Source organism: Diplotaxodon limnothrissa, linkage group LG19 (genome assembly GCF_057381915.1).
Source record: "Diplotaxodon limnothrissa isolate DT_005_m linkage group LG19, D_limnothrissa_male_GT1.1, whole genome shotgun sequence".
Lineage (NCBI taxonomy): Eukaryota > Metazoa > Chordata > Actinopteri > Cichliformes > Cichlidae > Diplotaxodon > Diplotaxodon limnothrissa.
In genome coordinates, this window is record NC_140614.1 from 11,917,722 (window position 1) to 11,941,565 (window position 23,844).

General features: G+C 47.4%; 1 protein-coding gene across 2 annotated transcripts in view; it reads right to left on the minus strand.

Moving 5' to 3' along the window:
* LOC146611833 (AT-rich interactive domain-containing protein 1B-like) overlaps positions 1-23,844 on the minus strand; it is a 156,797-nt gene that overhangs the window by 11,340 nt on the left and 121,613 nt on the right. The window contains exons 7-14 of one of the 2 annotated variants that reach the window (XM_085379174.1): positions 22,610-22,783; positions 13,567-13,888; positions 12,516-12,656; positions 5,926-6,050; positions 4,342-4,445; positions 2,348-2,542; positions 1,585-1,800; positions 309-531 (exon numbers count right to left, since the gene is read on the minus strand). In XM_085379174.1, coding sequence (XP_085235300.1) covers positions 309-531; positions 1,585-1,800; positions 2,348-2,542; positions 4,342-4,445; positions 5,926-6,050; positions 12,516-12,656; positions 13,567-13,888; positions 22,610-22,783 — 1,500 coding nt within the window. The remainder of the gene's footprint in view (positions 1-308; positions 532-1,584; positions 1,801-2,347; positions 2,543-4,341; positions 4,446-5,925; positions 6,051-12,515; positions 12,657-13,566; positions 13,889-22,609; positions 22,784-23,844) is intronic. The other variant, XM_085379175.1, reaches the window with a different exon arrangement.

The following is a 23,844-nucleotide window of genomic DNA, read 5'->3' on the forward strand; positions in this document are numbered from 1 at the left end:
AAGACTCATCTCACCAAAGCAGTGTTAATGTTCACTCATCTCTGCGGGGTTCCAGTTGTGTACGTGTAATCAGGGCGTAATGTTGAGCGCTATTTCTAATTTTAAATGTAATCCTAACTGTAATCTAATATTCACTGCTATCGGAGGGTCGTTAAGGAGTCAGATTCTCAGACTTATAAAAGCATCCAATCTTCTAAATGTATACTTCAGATTTCTGCCATTCAGCACGGCTACAGAGGAAGGTCTGAGTCTCTGCACCCCCCATGCTGACAGACTGGAGGCTGAGGCAGTGTGTTATCAGGACTTACCAGGTGAAGGCGGCTGGATCTTGACCTGCTTCCTGTTGTCCCCTCCAGCCATGCTGCTGCTACTGCTGCTGTTGTCCGCTGGCGGGTCTTCTCCCCTCTCCATCTTGCACTCGTAGGCAAACAGATACTGGATGTACTGCTTCTTCAGCGAGCTGGCGGTGCTGCTGGATGTACCCACGTTCAGGGTGCTGGACAGCTCACGCCACTTCTTGTTCTTGTTTACCTGAGTCAGAGAACAACACGATGTTAGGAAGCGAAATGATTGGCACAGATCGTAACAACTGAGATAATTTCTCGGCGCCATCCTGGTAGTATCAGCTGCACACTTATAATTTCGCCTGGAGAATGGGCGATCACATCCTGCTAATCTAATCAGAATAATCAACCCCGCGGCTCAGCGCTCCGTGTTTGCAGGAGTCGCAGGTCACTTGCAGATAATTTTCACGTTGTACGTTTTAATGTAAAAGCGAAAAAATGCACTGTGTTACACAAGAGAAGAGTATGTGGGCCTGACCTGAACACACAGCCTGTTTTTCACGGTGTAGAAAGATTTGCTCGACTAAGGACCTGATTTTAGCTGAGAATTAAACAAACTGAAAGTCAGCAGTAGAAACTGAGGAATGCAAAGGTGATGGGTTAAGGTCAAAAGGGCAAAAATATTACTGGTTTACTAAAGTGGTGAACCTGCTAAAACTATGAAAAGCTGATTCTAGCTGACAGGAAAACACATCTGAAGACTGTCTGACAGGTTTTAGGTGTAAAACAACTACAGATTTGCACTTAGACGGCATCTTTGTACACATAAAGAAAAAAAAACATGTTAAATTTTATGTTTCTCCAAAGCAACGAAACGTTTTTCCTAATTTTGTGTTGTTGAACGTCTGCAGAGAATCTGCCTCTCAGGTCCATCAAAGAGCAGAAAACGCCGGCCGCTGTGTAACACGAGTATCTGTCAGGTGTCCGTATACTTTTGCTTCCTGTTTTCCGTCCTTCTGCCCAACCTGACCTTGCCGGTATATTAATTTCACATTTTTATCACATGAGGAATGACATGCTTGGAGCTGGTTTCAGGACGTAGGCAGCTTTCTCTGAGGTTAATTTGATGTATCTCATTCTCCTGAGAACATTTCTCAACATTTACAAGCTCGCCATATGCCGTGGAGATTTATGAAGAATACTAAGCAGCCAAAGAGCGAGCGGAGCGAAATGATTTGGCTGTGTGAGAATACGAGCTCCTCCACATTCAAGTCTGTGTCTAACGCTTCCTGCGCCTTACCATGGCGAGGCCTCCTATTTCCCGAACAGCCATGTAGAGCTTCCACAGGTCCAGCGGCTTCTTGCCCACAGTGGGAAGCTGACTAACAGGTGTGCCCCGCTCCTCCATGAAGTTCAGGTATCGCTCCACCCAGCCTCGCCTCTCCGGCTCTCCACCGAGCTCGTACAGCCGTGCGATTCGGTCGCCGCTGAAGGGAGAGGCGTTAGGGTTGGCTTTCTGGAGATGCACATAAGCAGAGGAGAAAAGTACCTGATTAAACTCTGAATCTGAATATGTGACATTTTATTTGAATACAAGATGTATAAAAGCACTACGTCAGGTAGTTTTTCTGCCTTCTCATGCAGATGCATAATGTAAATAAAGACGTGCTAATTAGGAAAACTCAGAGTCAGTGTATGTTATATGTGATATACAGTACATGCTCTGTTCTACAGGATAGTGTTCTTTTCCACAGTAAGCCACTCTTCCCACGGGCATCATTAAAAATTCATTCCTTATTTACACATTCTGAGTCGGCTGCTGGTTGAATGACCAAGTAAAAATAAATACTTGTCGAAAGCATTTGGTTTAGCGTGTGCAGCCGGAGCCTTTACAGACTTCCTGCACAGAGCATTCAAGTTCAAACCGGTGGAGTTAATCGCACCAAACTTTAATCCTGCTTCAGGAGGTTGTCCGTGCTCTAACAAGCAGGTTTCCAGTGACTACACGGAAACACGCTTTTAGTGCATAAATGCATCCATGCAGGATGGTGTCTGGTTCTTACGGGGCTGGAGGGAGTCTTGAGAGGCCAGGGGGGGCTGCTGATGCTGTCGCTGTCATCTCCGTGGTAGGAGGAGAGGCTGGCGGGGCTGGGTGAGAGGGGCGAGGGCACGGGTAGGGCGCCGCCCGGAGTGGGTGGCTGGGACACGCACTGCTGGGAGCCGCCGCTGCTGTTATTGTTGACGTAAACGTCCGGGAGCTGTTAAAGAGAGAGCAGCGGGATTACTGCTCAGCGCTGCACAGAAACATCTGATTGGCTGAATGCAGGATAACAGTCACTGTGGAAGGCAACAAAAGAAGGCAATTCAAAACCATCAGCTATCGCCTGACGATGCTTTAGCTTTGTATTATAACTGATCCTCATTCCTCAGTGGACCGTGCACACTGACAGAACAGAGGCCTCAGAGGTCAGATGATAGCCGCTGGGTTTCTGGACTGTGGATACAAAAACTACTCAAGGATATTTATGAAATAGGAGATCATTAGTACAGAGGTGCACATCAGAGAATTTGATTTTGAGTGTTTTCCTGACTTTATGAGTGTCGCTACTCGGACAAAAGCATTGGGTCAGACCTCCCCATCTTTGAATTCAGCTGTTTGCAGACATCAATCAAGCACAGAGCCATTCAGCCTTTACAAACATCTGTGAAAGAACAGGTCGATCTCACCGGATGAATCAGAGCGTGGTGCTGTAACAGGATACCACAGATGCAACCAGTCTGCATCCCCCCGAGTTTGTTTCATATCCTGAAGCCAGATCGGCCAAACTGATCCTGACGAATAACGAAATATCAGCGCTAGTCTGTGACAGCACCAAGCGCGCTGTTTAAAGACACCCCGAGCTTCCAGCGGCATTAGGGATTGGTTGTTTTTAATGAAAAATATTATAGGAATTTCCAAGAATAGTTCCTCTGGAATTCCAAAAACAGGACTGAGGTTACAGCAGGACCACAGAAACGGAAATATTTCACAAAAACGAGCTGAAAGGAATTCTTCTCATTCCGAGAGCCGAGCTGCAATCAAACAGTTTACACGGGGCCAGCCTGCAAAACCTCACACACCCAAGCTGGACCTCTTCTGCTTTACTGAAACCATAAGTCTGTGCAGTGTGTGGCAGAGGAACAGCAAGGCTTCATGCATGTGTAAGACGTCTGTATGTAAAAGACTCTATAATGAATTTAACATGCATTTAGTCTCCCCAGTTTAAATGTGTGTCTGTGTGTGTGAGAGGGAGAGTGTGTAAAAGAGGGAACAACAGCTTGACAAGTGCTTCTGGACTGTGTGCAGAACGCTCATGTCAGCAAAACCTTATCGTTCTCCCTCCTCTTCCCTCTCTTGGCAGACAGATCATCTCTTTCGGGAGCACCGGGGGTCTTTCTGGCTGCTCTGACTGCCTTAAATAATTCAGAAGACCTACTACCATAATCAGCAAAAGAAAAGACACAGATTTTTGAGGGAAAAGATGTGTAGTGGATGTGATGGAGGCAGTGTGTGTTGTTGTTGTTAAGGAAAAACAAGAGGAGGGGGTAGAAAAGAGCAAAGAGCAGAGTTCTGCTGTTGCTGAGCCGCTATTGTCGGGCAAAATGAGAAGTCAGCAGTGTGTGTGTGACACAGACGGAGAAGGCTAGTTAGAGTGCGTGTTTTCCATCTTTGCGTGCATGTTGTGTGTGTCGGCGCTGTGTTTGCTTGCGTGTATGTACATGTGTGTGCTGCAGATGCCAAGCCCCCTCTGTCTGTGCAGCTTTGGCTGCCAAAACATCAGCAAGAAGAGAGTGCTGAGGGCAAAAACAAAGCGAGGAAAACATTAGGAATGGTAAATGTTAAACAAATCATTAAATATGGTGAGAAAACAACAGCGAGACGGCCCTCTGCGCTGAGGCAGCATCCGCTGATCGGGACTGGTCTGCTTCGTTAGCGGAGGAAGATTAGAAAGAACATTTACAAACGAAAGAGAGGGGAGAGGAAGTGGGAGAATGGGGAAGACTGTCAAGGAGTTACCTTTGGTTTGTGGGGCTCGTTGGCGGGGCCGCCGTCATCTTTCACCTCCGTTTTCGGTTTGGCATCTGGGCTCATTATCCCGTCTCCTGACATTCCCGTGGATCCTTCAACAGCAACGAGCAAACGTTGACTCGAAGCAGTTGCACCAAACTTCTCACAAACATAAAATATGCTCTGAATTTGCACATTTTTTTTTAAAGTTTTTCCACGACGGAGCAGAATAAAGAGTAAAGAGAGATTTCAGGCATGTTTGTGTATTCTGCTACATTCAATTGGGTTTAACTCCTTAAATGAATGGTGCCTTCACCGTGTGGACTGAAAGCTGCTGCACAATGGTCTGTATAATGTCACAGGCACAGTCAGACAATGGAAAATGCTTTAATGTCTTTCGGCTGCTGAGCTTCTTTGCTTTTGTGCTCTCAAGGCCTCCCTAAAGCCTGTCCGCCCATTTATCCTGAATGGAAGACAGCCGTATAAAAAGACTGTTTCTTAAGGAAGACGTAGAGAGAGAATAAGATAAGAATCCACTAAAAGCAAGCCGGTGTCAACTTGGAAGAAGTTATTCATGTTCTCACATATTCAAAGTGCGGAGAGAATGTAAAGGTTAGCGTTGACGAGATGTTGGCTGACAAGACGTGTTTCTGTTTTCTAAGATGTTTGTGTGCCTTCATTAGGTTTAGAAGTGAAGAAGAGTTGAGATCCTTAAGACTACTTTTCAAAGTGCGAGCTGCATATTTCTTATTAGCAGAAAGGAGAGGTCCTTGGGTGCAAGGCTCCCCTCTGTATTTCCTCCGGTGTACGCTGTGCCGCGGCGGGCAAACCGAAGGCTTTTTACGTGCCCAGGGGCAAACCAGATGAGCTTTGAGGAACCTTGGCGCTCTAATTTGTCATGCGTTCTGATGTATGGCTTTAAATAAGAGCTTCATTTTGGAAAATCTCTGATGTGTGTTTAGCAGCAATGCAGCCGGGCAGGAAAGAAAAACCGAGGCACCGCGTTACGCTCTCCTCGCCGAAGGGCCAGCTCTTCAGAAGAGCGTCATAACGAAACTCTTTAGTCTTTGACTCTGTCATGTGACCTACGCTGTGTCTCTGAGTAGGTGCACTGATAGAAACGTCACTTCGATGCTGCCGTAAAGGTTCGACATTATTGTATCAACATGTTTTCTGCTGATTCAAGACGAGCCAGATTAGATCAGCTGTAACTTCATCTAAGTATCAACTTAATTTAAGCTAAAGTAAAGCTAGGAGGGAAGAAGGAGCGATCCCAACCCTTGGATATGTGTTGAAGGCGGCCTGTAGGCGGGGGTACACGTGTGGATACAAAAGGCTCATTTTACATGTTTTGGGCCAAAACAGCAAAGCACAGAAGCCCGGGAAGCGTTACGAGAGCCATGTAGGGATTTCAAGGTTTCATGCTGCAGAAACACAACTGCATGCAAATAGTGCAAAGATTTAAAACTGCAGCTCAGCTGCGTTCTGTCCTGAAGAAGACGTTGAAGAGAATGTCCTGCAGGGGATGGCAATGTTTGTGGGCCTGTGTTTACGAGCTTTTACCTCTACAGCACGCTGGCATTAGTGAAATACCTGAAGGAGGCATGTTGTAGCCCGGACCTTGTGCGTTGCCTGTGGCTGCGGCGTTGCTGCCCGCCACCTGACTGTAGGGGACAGCGCTGGCTTGGCTCATGCCGGGGCCTTGATAGTTGCTCTGCCTACAATAGAAAGAAAAAAACGACATTGGGAGATTTAGTCGGGATGACTCCAGTTGGATTCACGATGTGGAGAAATAAGCGAGTAACAGTGAAAGCTGCAGAGGAACAGAAGTCACATAATCATACAGGGATGATATTTGGCAGCCTGTCACTGCTGCGCTGCTTTATTGTTGCAGTGAAAACTGAGCTGCATGTATATCTGAGAGTCACGATAAAAAGCAAAGAGCGCAACAGATCCCTGATCAAACACACAGCTCTTCCAAAAGATTGAAGATGAGCACCGAACATCAGAAAAGGAAAAGCTCTCCTATCCTCCGTCTCCTCCACAGCCTCCCTCCCTCTCTCTCTTCCTTCCTCTCCATCACACAAGTCATAATTTAACTAATTAAGGTGTGCTTTTGGAGAGGATCATGTTATTTGTTGCCATAGTGACAGCAAAAATCAATGCCCCTCAGCCTCCCCCGTCTCTCTCGGGCGCTCATCACATGGTGTCGCGAGTGACATCAGAGGGGCTTATCTGCAACCTGCTGAACACCAGCCATCCATGTGCGTTTGATTGAAGGCGGCGTCTATCATTGCATGCCAGGCCGGTGACACAGAGGCTGAAAGGGAACACCGTGTTTGGAACAATTTGCTCTATCTCCTGCTGACTCGAGATTATCTCCCGGACAACTGTATGAAGAGGGAGAAAAGGGACGTGAGGTGAGGAGAGGCCTCAAACACGGGAGGAAGAGTTGCGGGAGGAAGAGAGGTGAGCAGAGGAGGAAAGGAAGGAAGGAAGCCACACGTAAAAGGCCGGAAAACGTAAAGAAGGAAAAATGTTTGTGCGGATTTCTGTCACTCAATCCCCCTTAACTGGCATCGTTCTCTCGTCCACACAGACACATAATGTAATACCTCGTGTTGGAACCGATACACATTGCCTGAGAGGAGGGATTGGCTTGGTAAACCTCCCCATAATCTCATCTCACAGATGTAATTAGTCATAGAGCACGGCTGATGATACATATGTAATCCCTCTATGGGGGCTGAGGTGCACAGGGGAGCTCCGTGGCAAAGAAACAAGCACACCAAATCCACGCTTATCTGGCCCCATTTCCCTATAATGGGGTGGGGCGGCGGCGGGGGCATAGACTCCTTCGTTCGCTGCCTACGTGTTCCCTAAAAAGCTCCGCGTGAGTCAAGTCACAGAAATAAATGTACCTTTTGATCGCTGCACCTTCTCAAGCAAGCAAAAATGTATTCTGCATGCAAACTCCCACAAAGCAGAGCAGGCGACGAGAAATGAGTTTAAACGCGCCAAAAGCCTCCGAAGCTCATTTATCCGCATACTGTAAAAACGCCCCTCACCAGAACTTAAGCTATCTCGTGTGAACGGTGAAAAATCCAAATCAACTACAACAACAACAACAGTGGTTGGTGGTTTTCGACTGTGGCGCTCTCCCATTATGACTAATTCATGTCATAAAAAAGCCCATTAGAAAGCACTTGATGGAGGCACCGCACAGCGTTTAATCACACTTAATATATGCATGTGCCGCCATCGGGGGTTGGGGGGTGGGGGCAAGCACGGCGCATTCATCTTGCTCTTGGGCACCTTTGTGCCGGGTGAAAAAAAAGCATCCTGTTGCCGCAGAGAGAGCGAGAGGGGGAAGAAAGGAGGGATGGAGAGGAAGGAGAGAAGAAAGGAGGCAGGAGGAAATTAGGGAAGAAGAAGCCAGAGTGTGTGTGTGTGTGTGTGTGTGTGTGTGTGTGTGTGTGTGTGTGTGTGTGTCCCCGGTGGACTGATGGGGGGCGTATTTTCAGCTCAGGGCCCCAGAGCTGGAGGTAATCGCTGTTCCATGAGACTAAACTGAGGGAACGCACACACGGAAACATCCATCCTAGCACCATCAGTCCACTGCACTCGCAGTTTGTTGTCGAGGAGTGGCCTGAGGAAAAAAGTAGTGAAACAGTGAAGGGAAAGTATGAGTTTACTCGACGAGTGCTGGCTAAGTTGGAGCGCTCTCGTGCTAAAAGGGAAACACATGAAAATGCAGATTTTTCACTCAAGCTTTTGTTTGGGTCTCCAGATTTTAAAAAAAATGACTCCTGTCACTTTAAGAGCGGCAAGAATCCTATCTGGTTAAGTCTGACGTCACTAGCCGTGTCTGGGCCTAAACTCTGCTGCAGGTCCATATATCAAACGATCACTATGGCATTACTGAGAGTTGAAAAACTGTCTAAAGTCTTTCATCTTTAATAAAATGATCAGCGTTCTGCTCTACCAGGTGTAACAATTGAGTTTAACATCCAGGCATCCATGAAAACGGAATTTATGACATTTAACGGAGTTAGAAGTTAGCAGGGAGTTAGCTCGCTAGCTTCTATCTAAATACAATATAGCATGTCCTGACTGCGGGGTTTTGGAAACAAATTCAAACGTACAGCTCTGCTATCACTTCCAGCATAAATGAAGACAGAAAACTAAACAGCAGTGACGTTTGTATGGTTACTGAAGTTTGGCTAGCTGGTATATAATGATGTGCTACGTGACCGCTAGCGACACAGCTATGTTAGCATAATATAAACAAGCTAACTTTTTTTCCACTTGATAAAAGTTAACGTGAGTGTTCTCGGTGGTCAGGAACAAATGTAATCGCATGGCAGGATGCTGTAAAAGGACCAAACTTCAGCCAGGAGAACAACTGAGATAATCCATCCACAATACGAGGTTAGTCATACTGCTGCATGGGCTGTGCTGTAGTTACATCCTAAGGTTTTAAAAACTGAGCTTAAATAAATGATTAGCGGTAATAAAAGCCGAGGGAGGTCAACAGTGATCATTGACTGTTTTAGGAGCTTTTTGAGATCAAATAGAAGAAAATACATAACATTAAACATGTTAACAACACAAAAGCCATATTAAACGCAGACTACTTTAGGCCCGGAAGTATCACTTAACGACCGGATTGATGCTCTACCATCACTGTCCTTCACTAACCCCCCGTTTATTCCCTAATTACACACACACACACGCACGCACGCACGCACGCACGCACACACACACACACACACACACACACACACACACAAACACACACACGCGCGCAGAGAGAGCTCTCGTCTATTCAGTCTACATGTGTGAAGGGCATCGGAGAAGGCCACTTTCACACCATGGGTGAGTGTGTGTGCCGAAGTGTGTTTGAGCGTGTCCTTGTGTTCGGGTGGGTGCCGTTGCCAAGGGGATGCCATGGTTACGAGGTGCCAGCCAACCAGCTGACGGTGTCTCTCTAGAAGTGGCGGCGCCTTTGTCCTTCATTTGCAGTGACAGGCCGCGCTGACGCCGTCTCGGCTCGGCTAACCGGACAAGACAGCGGCGGTGGCGGCCGGACTGCAGGACCGTGTGACGACTGAGCGGCCCTCTCCATCGATCCCTGAGCTCGCTGCGTGTGTGTGTGCAGAAGGAGGCGAAAGAAAGAGCCGGAGAGGCTGCTGGATGGAAGGATGGAGTGGATCGACTGGAGGCTATGAATTATATATGGACCCAATCTGTTGTCAGGGCAGCTTGGGCTCATTGCTCCTCCAAACTCCTGACTCAACTCCCCCTCTCACACACACACACACACACACACACACACACACACACACACACACACACACACACACACACACACAGGGTAAACCAGAATAAACCCCCAACAAAAAATAAAAGGACAGCTTTTAACATATTAAATCCAGAAAAAAAGCTACTCTTCCCTTCTCCCGCCCCTCCTTCCCAAACATCAAACGGCTCAGGATGGATGGATGGAGGAGAAGCCATTTATTTTACCCATCTAATGAAAGCAGAGCGCTCCGCAGCGCTGCCAAGACTGCGAGCGACAAAGCGCCACAGGCAGCATCCCCCGTTCTTGACATTCAAGCGCTGCTCTTATTTATTTAGCAAATTTACTTACTAAGGAGGTCAGAAATGAATTATTTGGCGAGGATTTGCCTGGGAGCACTCTCCTCTCTTCTCTTCTTCCCTCTTCCAACATTTTTCTCCCTTCAATTTCCTTTTTATTTACGGCTCCTTTTTTTTCCCGAGCTTTGCTCTTCTTCTGCTAAGTGCTTATTTTTCCGACAGTTCGCCGTTCCTATAGCTCCGGGAACTTTTTGTAGAGTGTCGCCAGCAGCGTTGGAAAGTCATTTGAAAACCCAATTCTGTCCTCAGAAGCTGCTGCCAAGAAAAGCTTATACCTTTTAATACTTTGTGTTTGCCTCTTTTCCAAAAACGAAAAATCCCTAACATCAATCTCCCCCCCCCCCCAAAAAAAAGTGTACTGGTGCATTTTTCCAAACACACTCCGACCTCACTCGCCTTATTTGAACGTAAACTTTTCACCTCAGCGTTCTCCATGAGACCCACTGAACTGCATCGTCACCAAACTTTATTATGAGGTTCAACAGGAACATCCCTCGACTCTGACTCAGACCCACAAAAGTGCAACATTTGTTTCTGATTCGTGGAAGGCTCGGGGGGGGGGGGGGGACGCTCCCTATTGTACACTTTGCAAAGATTTAAACGCAGCTCCAACCTGCAGCTGCACGCGGCCCTCTCTTCAAAATTCTGTTGGTTGGTGTAATGAAGCCAGAGTGCGTGAGCCAGCAGAAGACGAAGATGAGGCATGAGAGGCAGAAATGTGGAGGATTATTAGTGGAGATGTAGTGAAGGCATGTGTTAAAGGAAAAGAGGAAAGGAAGCAGAGACCAGTCAGTGATCTCACTGCTCGACTAGCCCCTGATTTGGAAGGTTGGAAGCGGGTGACTGTGGCAGTCCCGGTTAATGCATCAAAGAGCAAAACTAGACACGCGGTACGACTAACAACTTGTTTCTCAGACAGAGAAGAACCGGGTTTGACAATGTTTCACAATGTTGCACTGAGCTCTGGAGCGCAAACAGGGTGCTGGAGCCTTTAACTGCAGGTTTTTCGGAGGCCAATTTTCTCCTGTTCTCCCTCAGATGTTCTAAAGTGGGATCTGAGGAAGAAAAACATAACAAGGCTGTGCTGGAGACAGCGGAGAAGAAAAAGCAAATTGGGAGGAAGAAAGACTGAGCGAGATAAAACAGTCTGGGTAGGAGAACAGAGCTGCACGGAGACAAAGAGGGCGATACAGTTGGTAAAAAAGAGCGAAACAGGTGGGAGGAGAGGGAAGAGGAGCAGACGAAGAGGGATGAAAGGATCGGAATGATCGACAGCAGATGAGAACAACAGCGAAGGTGAGACAGGCGCCAGGCGCTCTGCAAAAATGTCCATCACGACAAAACATTCTGGCACATTTTAGTCTGAAATAAGTCAAAAACACACTTCTGCCAGCAGAGGAGACTAATTTACGTTTTTATCCGAACAACTCGGTATTCTAAATAAAGAAGGCGGCAGATTATTCACATTTGTGAACACCGATCTGCTTTGGAAACCAATAGTTTCATTTGTTGGCACATTTCTCTTTTTTAACACTAGCTAGTTCATAAAAGTCTTTTGTTGTTCTAAGCATCCGGCGTCTGCTCCATTATTTTCTCCAGCGCCGTGGAAGTGATGCTGCGGTTTAAATAAACGCTAACGACTGGCGAGCCGGCACACGTTTCAAAGAGCAGAATCAAAAGGAGACGGCTGTCACTGCACCGGACTCTTTGCTTCCAGTGTGATCTTTGCAGTGCAGCGAAAGAAGGAAAAACACACATTAACGATGGCTTAATGCTGGAGATGGAGATGAAACGGCAAACGAAGGAGCCCGCGGATACTCGCACAGCTGACAATAAATCAAAATAGGTTGAGACACAGATGAAGACGTGAACAGACTTTACAGGCAGATTTGTAAACACGCTGCGAGAGAGCGAGAGAGGCCCACCGCAGCCAGCGACACCTCGCTGCTGTCTGAGGGGAGACTGACAGGCCGTCTGATTGGTCCCAGCAGTGGGGATCATGTCGTGCCACTTCTTATTGACAACTCAGCCATCTCTTAACGGCTCGAGTAGCATTTGCATTGCTGCAAGTGAGTGTGTGTGTGTGTGTGTGTGTGTGTGTGGACAGCATTGGGCCTCCCGGATGCACGCAATTAATCACCCCCCTGTCAGACTCCTCCCCTCCCCTGCCTTTCCCCCCACGATGCTGTTACAGTGCACGCAGCCCCGAGTATCTCAGTGTGTGTGTGTGTGTGTGTGTGTGTGTGTGTGTGTGTGAGAGATACTGGGGCGCTCACTTGTTGTTGCCATTAGAGTGACTAAGAGAAGCCTGTGATGACTACAGTGATGATGATGATGAAGGTGATGATAGCAATTACAATGGTAATGATGATGACTCTTCTTGTTTTGCTGTCAGACGCAGCGCCGAGAAAAGCCACCATGGTCGTTTTAGCGCGGCTCGGTCACATGACACACCGACTTCCACACACAAACTGATTTTAAGGCACGCACACACACAAGTGTGGTGATGGACGTGGACCTACCTATGTTGATGCGAATGGATGCATGGAGGATGAGGTCGGGGTGGGGGTGAAGGCGGTGGACAGGTGGAGGAATGGTGGGGTGTGGGCCAGCGGGTGGAGGTGGGCTGCGTCTGGGCCGGGGGCCTCGCGCACAGAGGCGTCCTGCAGACCGCCGACAGAAAAGAGAAACCCACACGATGAACACTGGCAAACGCTAATCTGAGCGCCGCCGAGGCTGCTCCCATGATGCATTTGTTAGGAAAAGCGCACCCAGAATGGCGCGAATGCAGAAAGCCATCTTTCCTCTCAGAAGACTGCGATGTTTTCACAAGTTCCCCCGGCAGGGTTCAGCGAAAGTTTACTGCCCACACAATCCCACAACAACCCCTCTGCCTCCAACACTGCGAGCGCTCGTACAGTCAGAGCTCCCGCCCTGATGGAAAATAATACCCTGAACTCACACGCTGTTAGAGCTTCAAAGAGCTGTGCATGTGCGTTAAGGTGCTCGGTGTCACTGCGGTCTCTGGTGTTTTTACAGTCAGTTTGCATTTTTCTTCTCTTATGTTTCGACGGTGCTGCGTCGAGACCGCGCTGCCTGCTCTCGTGCCAATATATCTCTTTTTGCAAGGAAATGGCACTCGGTGCACAGAGCCAGATATCAAAATGTCAGGTACTTTATGAGATGTGTGAAAATAGGGACAGTTGCACAAGTGGCTCATAGAAGAGCGGAACCCCTGAGAACAACTCTTGCCTGCACGTCTGAAAAGAGTCTCAGAGAAAAAGAAAGTGTTTGGCTCAGAAAGCCTCTGCGGGGCTTTTCAGCACACAGACGACCGGCAGATCGATGCCTCTCGTTAGACGCTAACGCACGGCAGAGAAGCTCGACGGCCCAGAATTGTAGCGTACAGTAACCATACGGCACAATTCACACTAAAATACATTTTTCACCATCAAGACCACTTACAGCTACAGCTGGGATACGTTAGCTCGCATGCACATTCACTAACTCACATGCAGCATATGCACAACTAATGTGCTGAGTTTGCAGCCGGAGCCCTTGCCGCGCTCTTACCTGTTGTGCACTGAGTTGGCAGATCCTGGCACGGCAGCCGCTGCTGCCTCCTGGATCTTGCGGTTAGAGCTACCCAAAGAAGGGGGACCCATCCCGGGCCCAGCTGGCTGGGGTACGCTGGGAGAAGTGGGACCGATGGCCGGGTACACCCTGTTCTGGCTGCCTGGGCCGTGGCCGCGTCCTCCGGGCATGGGCTGGCCGGGCCCCTGACCGTGCATGGGGCTGGTAGCGTTCATGCCCAGGCTGTTGGTTATGCCAGGGCCGGGGCCACTGTAGCCGGTGCTGGCTGTGCCGCTGTAGTTGGAGGGCCGTGGGTAGTTGCCTGGAAGAAGACGACATGTGAATCAGCCAACAAAAGCTCATTAAGATCACAGAAAATCAGAAGCTACACAGACGGTGTCCCTGAAACGTAAAACATGGCTCGCTGTCGTTTCAGACGTCCTCCTAAATTCCACGATTTGGCTATGAGAACGGCACAAAATAGCTTCAGTGACATTATTAACAGCAGTCTGTCTTCTGGTATGGTTCCTGCAAATTTCAGACATGCAGTACTACAGCCACTGCTTAAGAAACCTGGCCTTGATCACACAGTTTTAGCGAACTATAGGCCTATTTCCAATCTGCCTTTAGTCTTCAAGGTTTTAGAGAAAATCGTTTTTAGTCAACTGAAAGATTTTCTAGATGAAAATGGAATCTTTGAGGTTTTTCAATCAGGTTTTAAAACCCTTCACAGCACAGAATCTGCATTATTAAGGGTTTTTAATGACATCCTTCTGGCATGTGATTCTGGTAACCATGTTGTTCTTGTCTTGCTTGACCTAACTGCTGCCTTTGAGACCGTAGACCACAATATTCAAATTTCTCGATTACATGATGTAGTGGGTATTGGTGGCACTGCACTTAATTGGTTTAGGTCTTATTTATCAGATAGAACTTTCTCTGTCAGCCTTCTCAGTTACGAATCGTCTTCTGTTCCTCTGTCATGCGGCGTCCCACAGGGCTCAATTTTAGGGCCACTGCTCTTTTCACTGTATCTACTGCCTCTGGGTTCTATCCTTAGAAGGCATGGGATCTCATTTCATTGTTATGCCGATGACTGCCAAATTTATTTGTCACTAAAACACAAGAATGGCATCTCCATAAAACCTCTCTTGACATGTCTAGATGACATTAAAGCTTGGTTGGCTCTAAACTTTTTAAATTTTAATGAAAAGAAAACAGAAGTGTTGGTGTTTGGATCCAGTGGTCCCTGTGAGTCCACCTCTGTTGATTTAGGATCCCTGGAAGTCTATTTTAAACTTGTTGTTACTGACCTTGGTTTTAAGTTGGACAGTGATTTTAAATTGGACAACCAAATCAGAGCAGTGAAGTCCTGTTTTTATCATTTAAGGCGACTGGCAAGAGTAAAATCTTTTCTTTCGAGGCAGCACCTTGAAACAGTGATCCATGCTTTTATTTCTTCCCGCCTGGACTACTGTAACTCACTTTATGTGGGGGTCAGTCAGTCGTTGCTCTCATGTCTGCAGCTGGTTCAAAATGCGGCTGCACGACTCCTAACAGGAACTCGAAAAAGAGAGCATATAACCCCCGTGCTAGCCTCTCTGCACTGGCTGCCTGTGTCTTTTAGAGTTCATTTTAAAATTCTTATGTTTGTTTTTAAATGCCTTCACAGTCTTGCCCCGCCTTACGTCTCTGAGCTTCTTCATCCCCACATACCCTGTCGGTCTCTCAGGTCAGCTGACCAGCTGCTCCTGGAGGTACCGAGATCCAGGAGGAAGCTCAGAGGGGGCGGGGCCTTCTCTATTGTGGCTCCAAAATTATGGAATAATTTGCCCATGCATGTTAGAGAGGCCCCTTCACTGTCCACTTTTAAATCACATCTTAAAACCCACTTTTATTCCTTGGCTTTTAACCTCAGTGAGACTTAGTTTCTCTTTTAATTGAAGTAGTTATTTAATTAATGATTTCACTCTTTTTTTATTTGTTTTTTATTTATATCTCATGTAATTTTATTTTACAGTTCCAGTGTACAGCACTTTGTGTCAGCTGTGGTTGTTTTAAAGTGCTTTATAAATAAAGTTGATGATGATGATGATGATGACAAACTGGAGCTGCAGATGGGTCTTATCAATCACCTCATTTGAGACAAATGGGGTGTGCTTGTCAGCTGGTACTCATATACCTACCACAGTGACACATACAGCAATTTCATCCATCAAGAAAATAATGCCGCGACAGCCGCGGAGCGTAAAGAGCGGGATTACACCGTGATTCACGGCCGCCGCCAACCTGTGTATGCGAGGAGACCCTCTCTGAGGTGTGGCCCGGTGAGTTGTGTGGCCCTGGGAACAATTGGCGAGCTTAAGGCTGACTTTGTGAAACACTTGAGAGGAGCTCTAATCTGCAGTAAATGCTTTCTTGCTGCCCTGGAGTGCCACGCAGCCACGATGCCAGGAGCTTTCCTAAGGCACACTTAAACCCCTCCATTTTGGCTTTAAAAGCCTCGCTCGACTCCAGCCTCAATAACAGCTGAAAGACAACACGCGCATGCAGCAGACACAGCAGCAGGCACCTATACATGTGAGAGCCGTCCACACCCACGGCACGCAGCGCGCATAACAGCGTATTCCCTATTTGGGCACTGAGATTTTTCCACAGGGGACAAATCCCCCGCAAAATAGAAAAGTGGCATCTTCCATTGTGAAGGGGGCTATTTATTTTGATTTGATTAAGGGTGCTTTAGTTGGGCCTCACTGCGTAATCCCCTGAGAATATGTCTGGAAAAGGGGATCAAGTCTCTTTAAAACCTGAAGGCTTTTCTGTGCGCTCAAACGAGGGAAAGTTAGATGACAATGTTCCACGGGGGGGGGGGGGGAAGAGCGATACTGAATATGGTAATGGCTTCACAGTGTCCTCGAGCTGCTTCGGCAAAGACACTTTCCACACGACATAAGACCGCTTGTCCAACAGAGATGGAGGGAGCACGAGGGGGCGGAAAGAGAAGAAGACAGACAGACTGCGAGGGAGGGGGAAACGCTCCCACCCGCCAACCCCCGAGATAGGATTTATACTGAATCAAAATAAAAGTCTTTCCCATAAAAGTCAGCAACTCCGCCTGAATTTGTCCAGAAATTGTGATGAAATCTACTGTGGGAGATGGGAAAAGAAAAAGCGGATTATTTGTGGGGAGGCTCTGGTGAGTCGGTGAGCTGAGTACAGCTGACACCTGTCAAGGGTTTTGGGGCTATAATAGGGAAGCGTTCAGGAAGAAAGGATGCCTGCTAACGAACACAGGAGGATATGTATGGTGCGCTCTGTGTGTGTGTGTGTGCGTGCGTGCATCTGCTTGATTGTGTGAATGCATGTGTAATACTTTGGAGACCTTGCGAGCACTGAAACACGCATTTCCACGTTTCTTCCACTCATAATGAAGCGGAGACGCTGTGGAAAATCCTGGGAGCGGTGCCCTGCTCAGCTGGATGAACAAGGCCCCGGTCAGCAACCTCTCTCAGCCCTCTCTGGACGGCTGATGGGACCCACGTCATGGCCGCCCGCCATCTATTCCAGGGGTTCGTTTATAGCATCTGGACTCTGAATTCTTCTGCCTGAAGTCCTAAAAACGTGGAAGCGTCTGGAATTTTCCATCTCAGCGTGTTCACTCGCTGTCTTAGTATTTCTTCTTTTTGCGAGGTGCTAAGCTAAATCTGTTTTGAAAAACTGTGTCATTAAGTCGGCACGCCGCACTGAGGGAACTTATCAGTTTTGATGTACTACCATTCAAAGTGATGTGGGCTCAGTCGCCTCGGCTGACAGCAGAAAGACAGAGTAACTGCGGGATGGGGTTAATGTAAAGCTTTCCTATGAGAGCCTTGCTCTGTCCTGACAAGAATGATTCACTTCCTGAAGGATTGGTGCCGAGCCAGAATGCTTCTTCAAGGACAGATAGCACGCTAACCCACTTTTTAAAATGACTGAGAGCTCAACCTCAAAATCCTACAGTAGGTGTTTTCATAAGAGACATTCGGGCTTTCAATGACTTTGGAAGTGCTGTAAGATTACATTAAAAGGGGAAGATGGATTATTGCTGAGGTAAAATTTTGTCCAATTTAGAAAAAAGAGAAGCAATAATGACTCTGTGCTGATATATTTAAAACGCTTCAGGGGGAAAAGAGAAAAAAAGTACAACTTAATGTTAACTTCCAAATGCTTCCAGAAAAAAGCACATCCTGTCAGGAAATTCATATAAAAATGTGCATCTTTTCTGACTCTGGTTTTATGCACGAGAAACCAGGTTCAAAATGTGCAGTGCTAGCTTTCATTATGCACATGCATACGATGTTAGCATTAAAATGCATTCACAGACGTGGCTCTGCCTACTCTGACTGTTACTCCTGCTGCTCTGGAAACTAAAAGGAGGACAAGGAGGACGAGGAGGATGCCATTTCTTATTTGCACCTTCTCGTGTCCTTGTAGCTCAGTCTTGGTTTCTCGCCTGCTTCTCAGCACTTGTGCCTTTGGGGAGTCTTGGTGGTATTTATAGCGCGATAGAGGGGAGGAGAAGCGCTCGTGGTGCTTCGTTCACAATTACATGGAAATTCCCGGCACGGTCACGCATTTGTTGGACGCTATATCCTGCGCCGGGTTTAATCCCCGCAGTCCCGCAGGAGAGCTGGAGCGTGACCGAGCAGATTACCGTCGACTGCTTCCTCAGCAGGCCGGACCCGCCGACGCTAACGGCCGAGGCGGTCGCTCTGCCGTCTGCGGCGGAGCGAGGTGTGATGGTGCACCCTCTGGACCTGTGAACTCCATCAGTGAGGAGTGGAATGCAGATTACATGGCTACATGCTTGAGCTGCCAAGGACGGGAGCGTGGGCAGGCTGTGCACATGTGGCTGAACACAAATACAAAAATTCAATAGCATTTTTCCTCTTTTCCTTTCTGTGAATGTGGTGGGAGTGAGCTGGGAGAGTGGGGCTTAGTCGGGGAGTGTGTCAAGTATAATCAAGCCGGTAATCATACTTTAGGAAGCAAGGATGTCTCTGTTTCCTCCTCGAATCGTTATGAAACTGCTTTACTTAATAAAATAACTGTAAGTCTGTTTAAAGCTGTTTAATCAGCTTTAGCACTTCCAATGTTTGACATCAGACGGGTCAATACAGACACAAAAAACAGATTCCTTCCTTGCTTCACACAGCTCACTGTTACACTGCAGCTTTCATGTACAGCTTGGTGGGATGGATATATATATTTCTTTTTTTTGCAGCATCCCCTCTTGCCTGAGGCCCCCACATCTTCTACCAGCCACCTCAGCACCTTCCCCGGCAGGGTTTCTGAGCCTGAGCCGGGCTGGGGTGCGCCTTGGGGCTGCTGAGCTCCACATACTGTCAATTTCCTCCAAAAACATCCACTCGCTCCCTTAGGCATTGGCTTGAGTCATGGCTTTTTTCTTTCTTCTTCTTCTTTTTTTTTTTGGCTGAATTACTCTGTGGCTCCGGCAAGGCACCAAGGCTTAAAAGTCCTGTCTGAAGCACGGTCATTACCAGTGGAGTGCTTAACCCCTGGAGGGGGGTATGTGGTGGAGGGAACTATGCGATGGGTGGGAGAGAAAGCAGAGCTGAGACAGTCTCTGAATCTTTTTCCTGTAATAGCATAATATCCTCCTCCCCCGTGTGTGTGTGTGTGTGCTGTTCTCAACATGCTGCTCTGCACCGTGTCCAAGTGCAGGTCTTGGAAACAGCTGCTGAGGACATGTGAGTCTCGAGGAGAGCCTGATATCAGCTGAGATCAGGGAAACTTGGGATATAGCGGCCTTTCAAAGCACCACGATAAACACGGAGCAGCTTAAATGTTTGGACCGCCTCACTGCAACAGCTCTAACACACAGTCACAAACAGCAAACCTCTGGTTAGTGTTATCTGATCAAAGATCGCTTGAAAAAGCAGAAAAATATGTAAGTACTATTTGCAGAGAGGCCGTGTCCTCCGGCAGACTCATGTATCACATTAACTGTGTGCAGGATGGAGCTTATGTAGCTGATTACACGAGTCCAGCTACAGTCGTTTACCCGCGGACAACAAAAGCAGTCTTGTAGCCTTTAAAGTTACAGACACCAGCTGAGCTACAAACTGCTTTAGTGTGTGTGTGTGAGAAATGGCTGAAAGACAAAATGCTGTTACCCATTACACATGGAAACAACCTCTCCCAGCACAGACAGGCCAAGAGAAACAGCAGAGCAGAGTTCAGGAACTTGGAGCTAGTTTCTGTGTTGGCTAATTTGCTGGTTCGCTCGGGAGAGGGAAGGGAAGCAGATGGAGCTGTCATTAAGAACAATGACCAACAGCTGTCTGGCCTGTTCGCTCTGCTAAGGACCGGGGCCCTGGCTATGTCCTGGACTCAATATGAAGCTTAAGACAAGTTTACATCAAAGTAAAAATAAGTAATATGAAACATTATGATGTGAAAGTGCACGTAAGTGGTAATCTGAACTCGGCTGTTTACCTGTAAAAATAACCATAGACGGCCACAAAAGGAGTAAATTAGGGGGAAGCTGAAGAATTACAGGACAAGGGTGAATTAAGGGTGTTGGCTTTGGCTCTCCAGCAAGTTTGCATAAAGAAAACACCAGGATACCTGCACGTTTGCTATATCTGCATGCATGAAGCACACATGTGCAGGTCTGAGCAGCTCCTTCTGATTTTGATGGAACATCTCTCCTGACGTCCAAGTGAGATTTCACGCTCATCTGCCTCCAGAGCTTCTCGCAGGCTAGACCGCCTCGCTGTTGCTCTCTGCTTACTTCATTTCTCTTTCTCCTCTCTGCTTACTGGGCTGTCAGCGCAGCCAAAGTCACATTAGGAGATAAGAGTGGGTGGAGAAGGAGGACCAAATACCAAACGCATTAGGGCTATTAATCAAGATTAACAAATGCGAGGGAGACGCCGCAAATTTGGAAAAACACACGCGCGGATGGGTGCATTTATCAAGGTGACACATTAAAACACACATTTATCAAAAAAATACCATAATGTTTGGTCTGGTGTGGCGCCAAAGGCAGAAAACGAACTACAACAGCAGATGTCGACGTTTGCCGGCTGGCTGGGAGTTTCATGTTGGAGAAACAAGCGAGCGCAGAACGTTTAATTACACAAAGCGATCCAAACTTCTTTTTTTTCCAGTTTTCCTGGAATCTGAGACTCGTCATTTTTCCAAGTTTTTTTTCTCCTGAGAAAAATCTGAAAAAGCTTAGACTGATGGTCAGTGCAACTGGAACGCCACAAGGCTCGTCAGACAGGCCGAGAGAACGTGGCGGAAGATCTGATTACTGCTCAGAGGCCAAAGAAACAATAAATACTCAGGAAGAGATGGATGTGGATTTCCTGCACTGATCACTGCACATTTATGTGACCTCAGGACGACATATGTACACACACAGCACAAAAAGAGATAAGAAAGCCGGTCTCGTGATCTAATATGTTATCAGGATCTTGATCATTAGTAAAACTACAGTAAAAGTAAGTCCTCTGCTTGACTAGGAAAAAACCGCAGATTGTAACTTTTTTTAGCATTTGGTGACTGATGGCAACTAGTTCCCATCACCTACTGGTTGCCTGTAGGTTGCAAATTGATTGCACAGGTCACCTGGTAGGAGGCAACAATCGTGGTCCAACTGAGGCTGACTGCAGACTCTCAGACAGACACGCTGCACTCTGCAGAGTCCATCTGCAACTCGACTTTATGTATTCTTTTAACTCTTGAGATGTTTCTAGATGAATATTTCAGCTGTTAGCATTTGCCCTCTCATGTTTGCATGCTGTGCATTTTGCTCCAAAAAGCTTCTTCCTCTGGTTTTTGTGACTCATTCTTGCAGCCGTCTTGTTCTAAACTAAGATCTCCAGTAAACATGAATGAACTGGTTCATTTTATGCACAGCATGTGTCTCATTAGAAGACAGGCCGGCCCCCATCAGAACGAGGGAAGCCATCGTTGCGATCGGTTAAAGGAACACGTTCAGCTTCTCTCTATGGACATGATAACCTACTGCAGGTGTGACACTGGACTGTATGTATTTGAAAGAAATGAAGCTAAAACAGATTCATTATGTTCAATTCTTTTAAAAAACGACTCATTTCTCTTTGAGGCCGATATTTCTCCAGATCATGATTCAGTGGATGAAGCTCGTGACGTGTCAGTCTGGAGCTCATAATCTTATCACGAGGAGGGCCAAGAGGTGTGTCCAGGGTTCAAGTGTCTCATGAATATAGTCTGGCTTTGAATGCCCACGATGAGACCTGCCACACAGGATGATAGAGGACTGTAACAGCTGTGTGCGTCGAGATTGTAGGAAACAGCCAATGGAAACGTCTTTCAAAAGGACTCTTTTTGTATTCCTCATTAGCAGACTGTCTTTGACACCAGTGACACCGAAGTCAAGCCCGGTGTGACGGTGAGCGCGAGGCCAGCGGTAATCAAAAATGACAAATGTGACTCTCCAATCTGGGGCCAAACTCCTGCGTAACCCCTCTGAATGGATGATAGGCTGGACTCGCCCTCCCAGCGGACCAGTCAGGAAGCAGAGGCTGCTGCACAAATGTGATGTCAGTTAAAGTCAGCGTGGGGCCTGTTAATGCTTCTCGTGATTATAATTCAGCACGAAGCCTGACAGCAGTCGCAGTTTTCTCTGCTTTTTTAAACTATCGCCTGAAAGTTAGACTCTCGCGTTTGAGGCGTTCGTGCTCGCTCGACTTTTAACAGAGTTTCTGGTAAACTGACACGTGCTAAATATAGACTCGTGAATCAGCTCTTATGTCTTCGGCAGATTAGGAGCTCAGAGTAACGCGAAATTGCCAGTTTTAGAAAACATTAAACAATCATGATTTCAAGGCTTTTCCACAGCTGAGCCCGACATCCTGCTTTACAATTTCTCACCTTGTGAGAAAACTATGTGAGATCCTTGTTTCCTGTAATAATAAAGGACAAACAAATATTCCAAAATCTTCTGTTCATTTAAATGTTTTCAGACGATCACATTATAGCAGGCACCAACCTTGGTGTCCATACTGAGGTGCGTGTGGTCCGTAAGGGCCCGCGGGGCCACCCTGGGAGTACGGACCCACTCCAGAGTAGAGGGGGCCCCCTGGCGATGGGTGGGGGGACATGGGAGGTCCGGTCTGTGGAGAAGCAAACTGAGAGGCAGCCTGGTTCCTCTGCATGTTGAACCCTGAAACACAAAAACAGGCATGAAAGCAGCAGAACCAGCGGAGGATTTGTCTGAAGCGGTTGTGTAAGTCAACAAAGTGGGACATTTATTCAATTTCCTCGTGTAAAAAGAGCCGTGTTCTGATAACGACCCTAATCTTTTACCTCAGCGCTGGCTCCTGTTACTCGCAGATACACTTTGTGGAGTAATACGGCGCGGTCCAGGTGTTAGACGGCGCATAAAGAAAGCGGCAGGCTGACACAGGCTCGCTCGCTCAGAGAATTTTAGCACGGGCAGAAGCAGAGGGTCAAGTGTACGCATGTTCTGAAAGACGCACGCAGCCCAGTCTGTGCGCAGGGTTGAAAAAAGCCAACCGTTTGCTCGACTCTTCACAGAATAGCCGGCGATTTGACCGCAGCTACTATGTTTTTCTAAACCCTTTTGTCAATAGATGTGTCAGAGCCTCTCAGGCCCAAACTCGCCCGCACCATTCAAATTGACATTTGGAGAGATCCTCGCCTGGGCTTCGCTCTTTCAAGCTGCGCCGTTGGTTTTTAAACCCACAGAAAGGTCTCCCGATCCACCGCGAATGCGGAAAGGTCGCTGGGCGGCCATTCAGAGAAAAGAGAGGTTGCGTGGGTGTGGAAACGAGCGCGTGCGGTAGGGGGATTGCAGATTAGGGCGTAAATGGATCGGGCCCGCTCGACTGTAAACTGTGATAGCGATCCGCTTTGCTGAATGGGCGCCGACTCTTTAGCGAGTTTGGGGTTTAGGGAAAAACGATAGAGTTGGAAAAGTGCAAGTTGACACTTGTTTAATTCCTTGTTTCTGCTAAGAGAGCATGAGAAAATATGAGGAGAGGGAGATGGAAGTTTCACTGCATGATGGCTGTGTGCGCACACACACATGTGTTTGTGTTTCTCGGTGTGTGGGGGAGATAACAGAGAAAGAGAGCAATAAAAGTGTGTGTGTGTGTGTGCAGCGAAGAGATGAAGGCCAAGACAGAAAGAGAGGCAGTGAGAGAGAAAGTGTGTGTGGGAGGAAAGACAGTGTAACAGAGGGAAAGAGCGATCGGGGCCTGA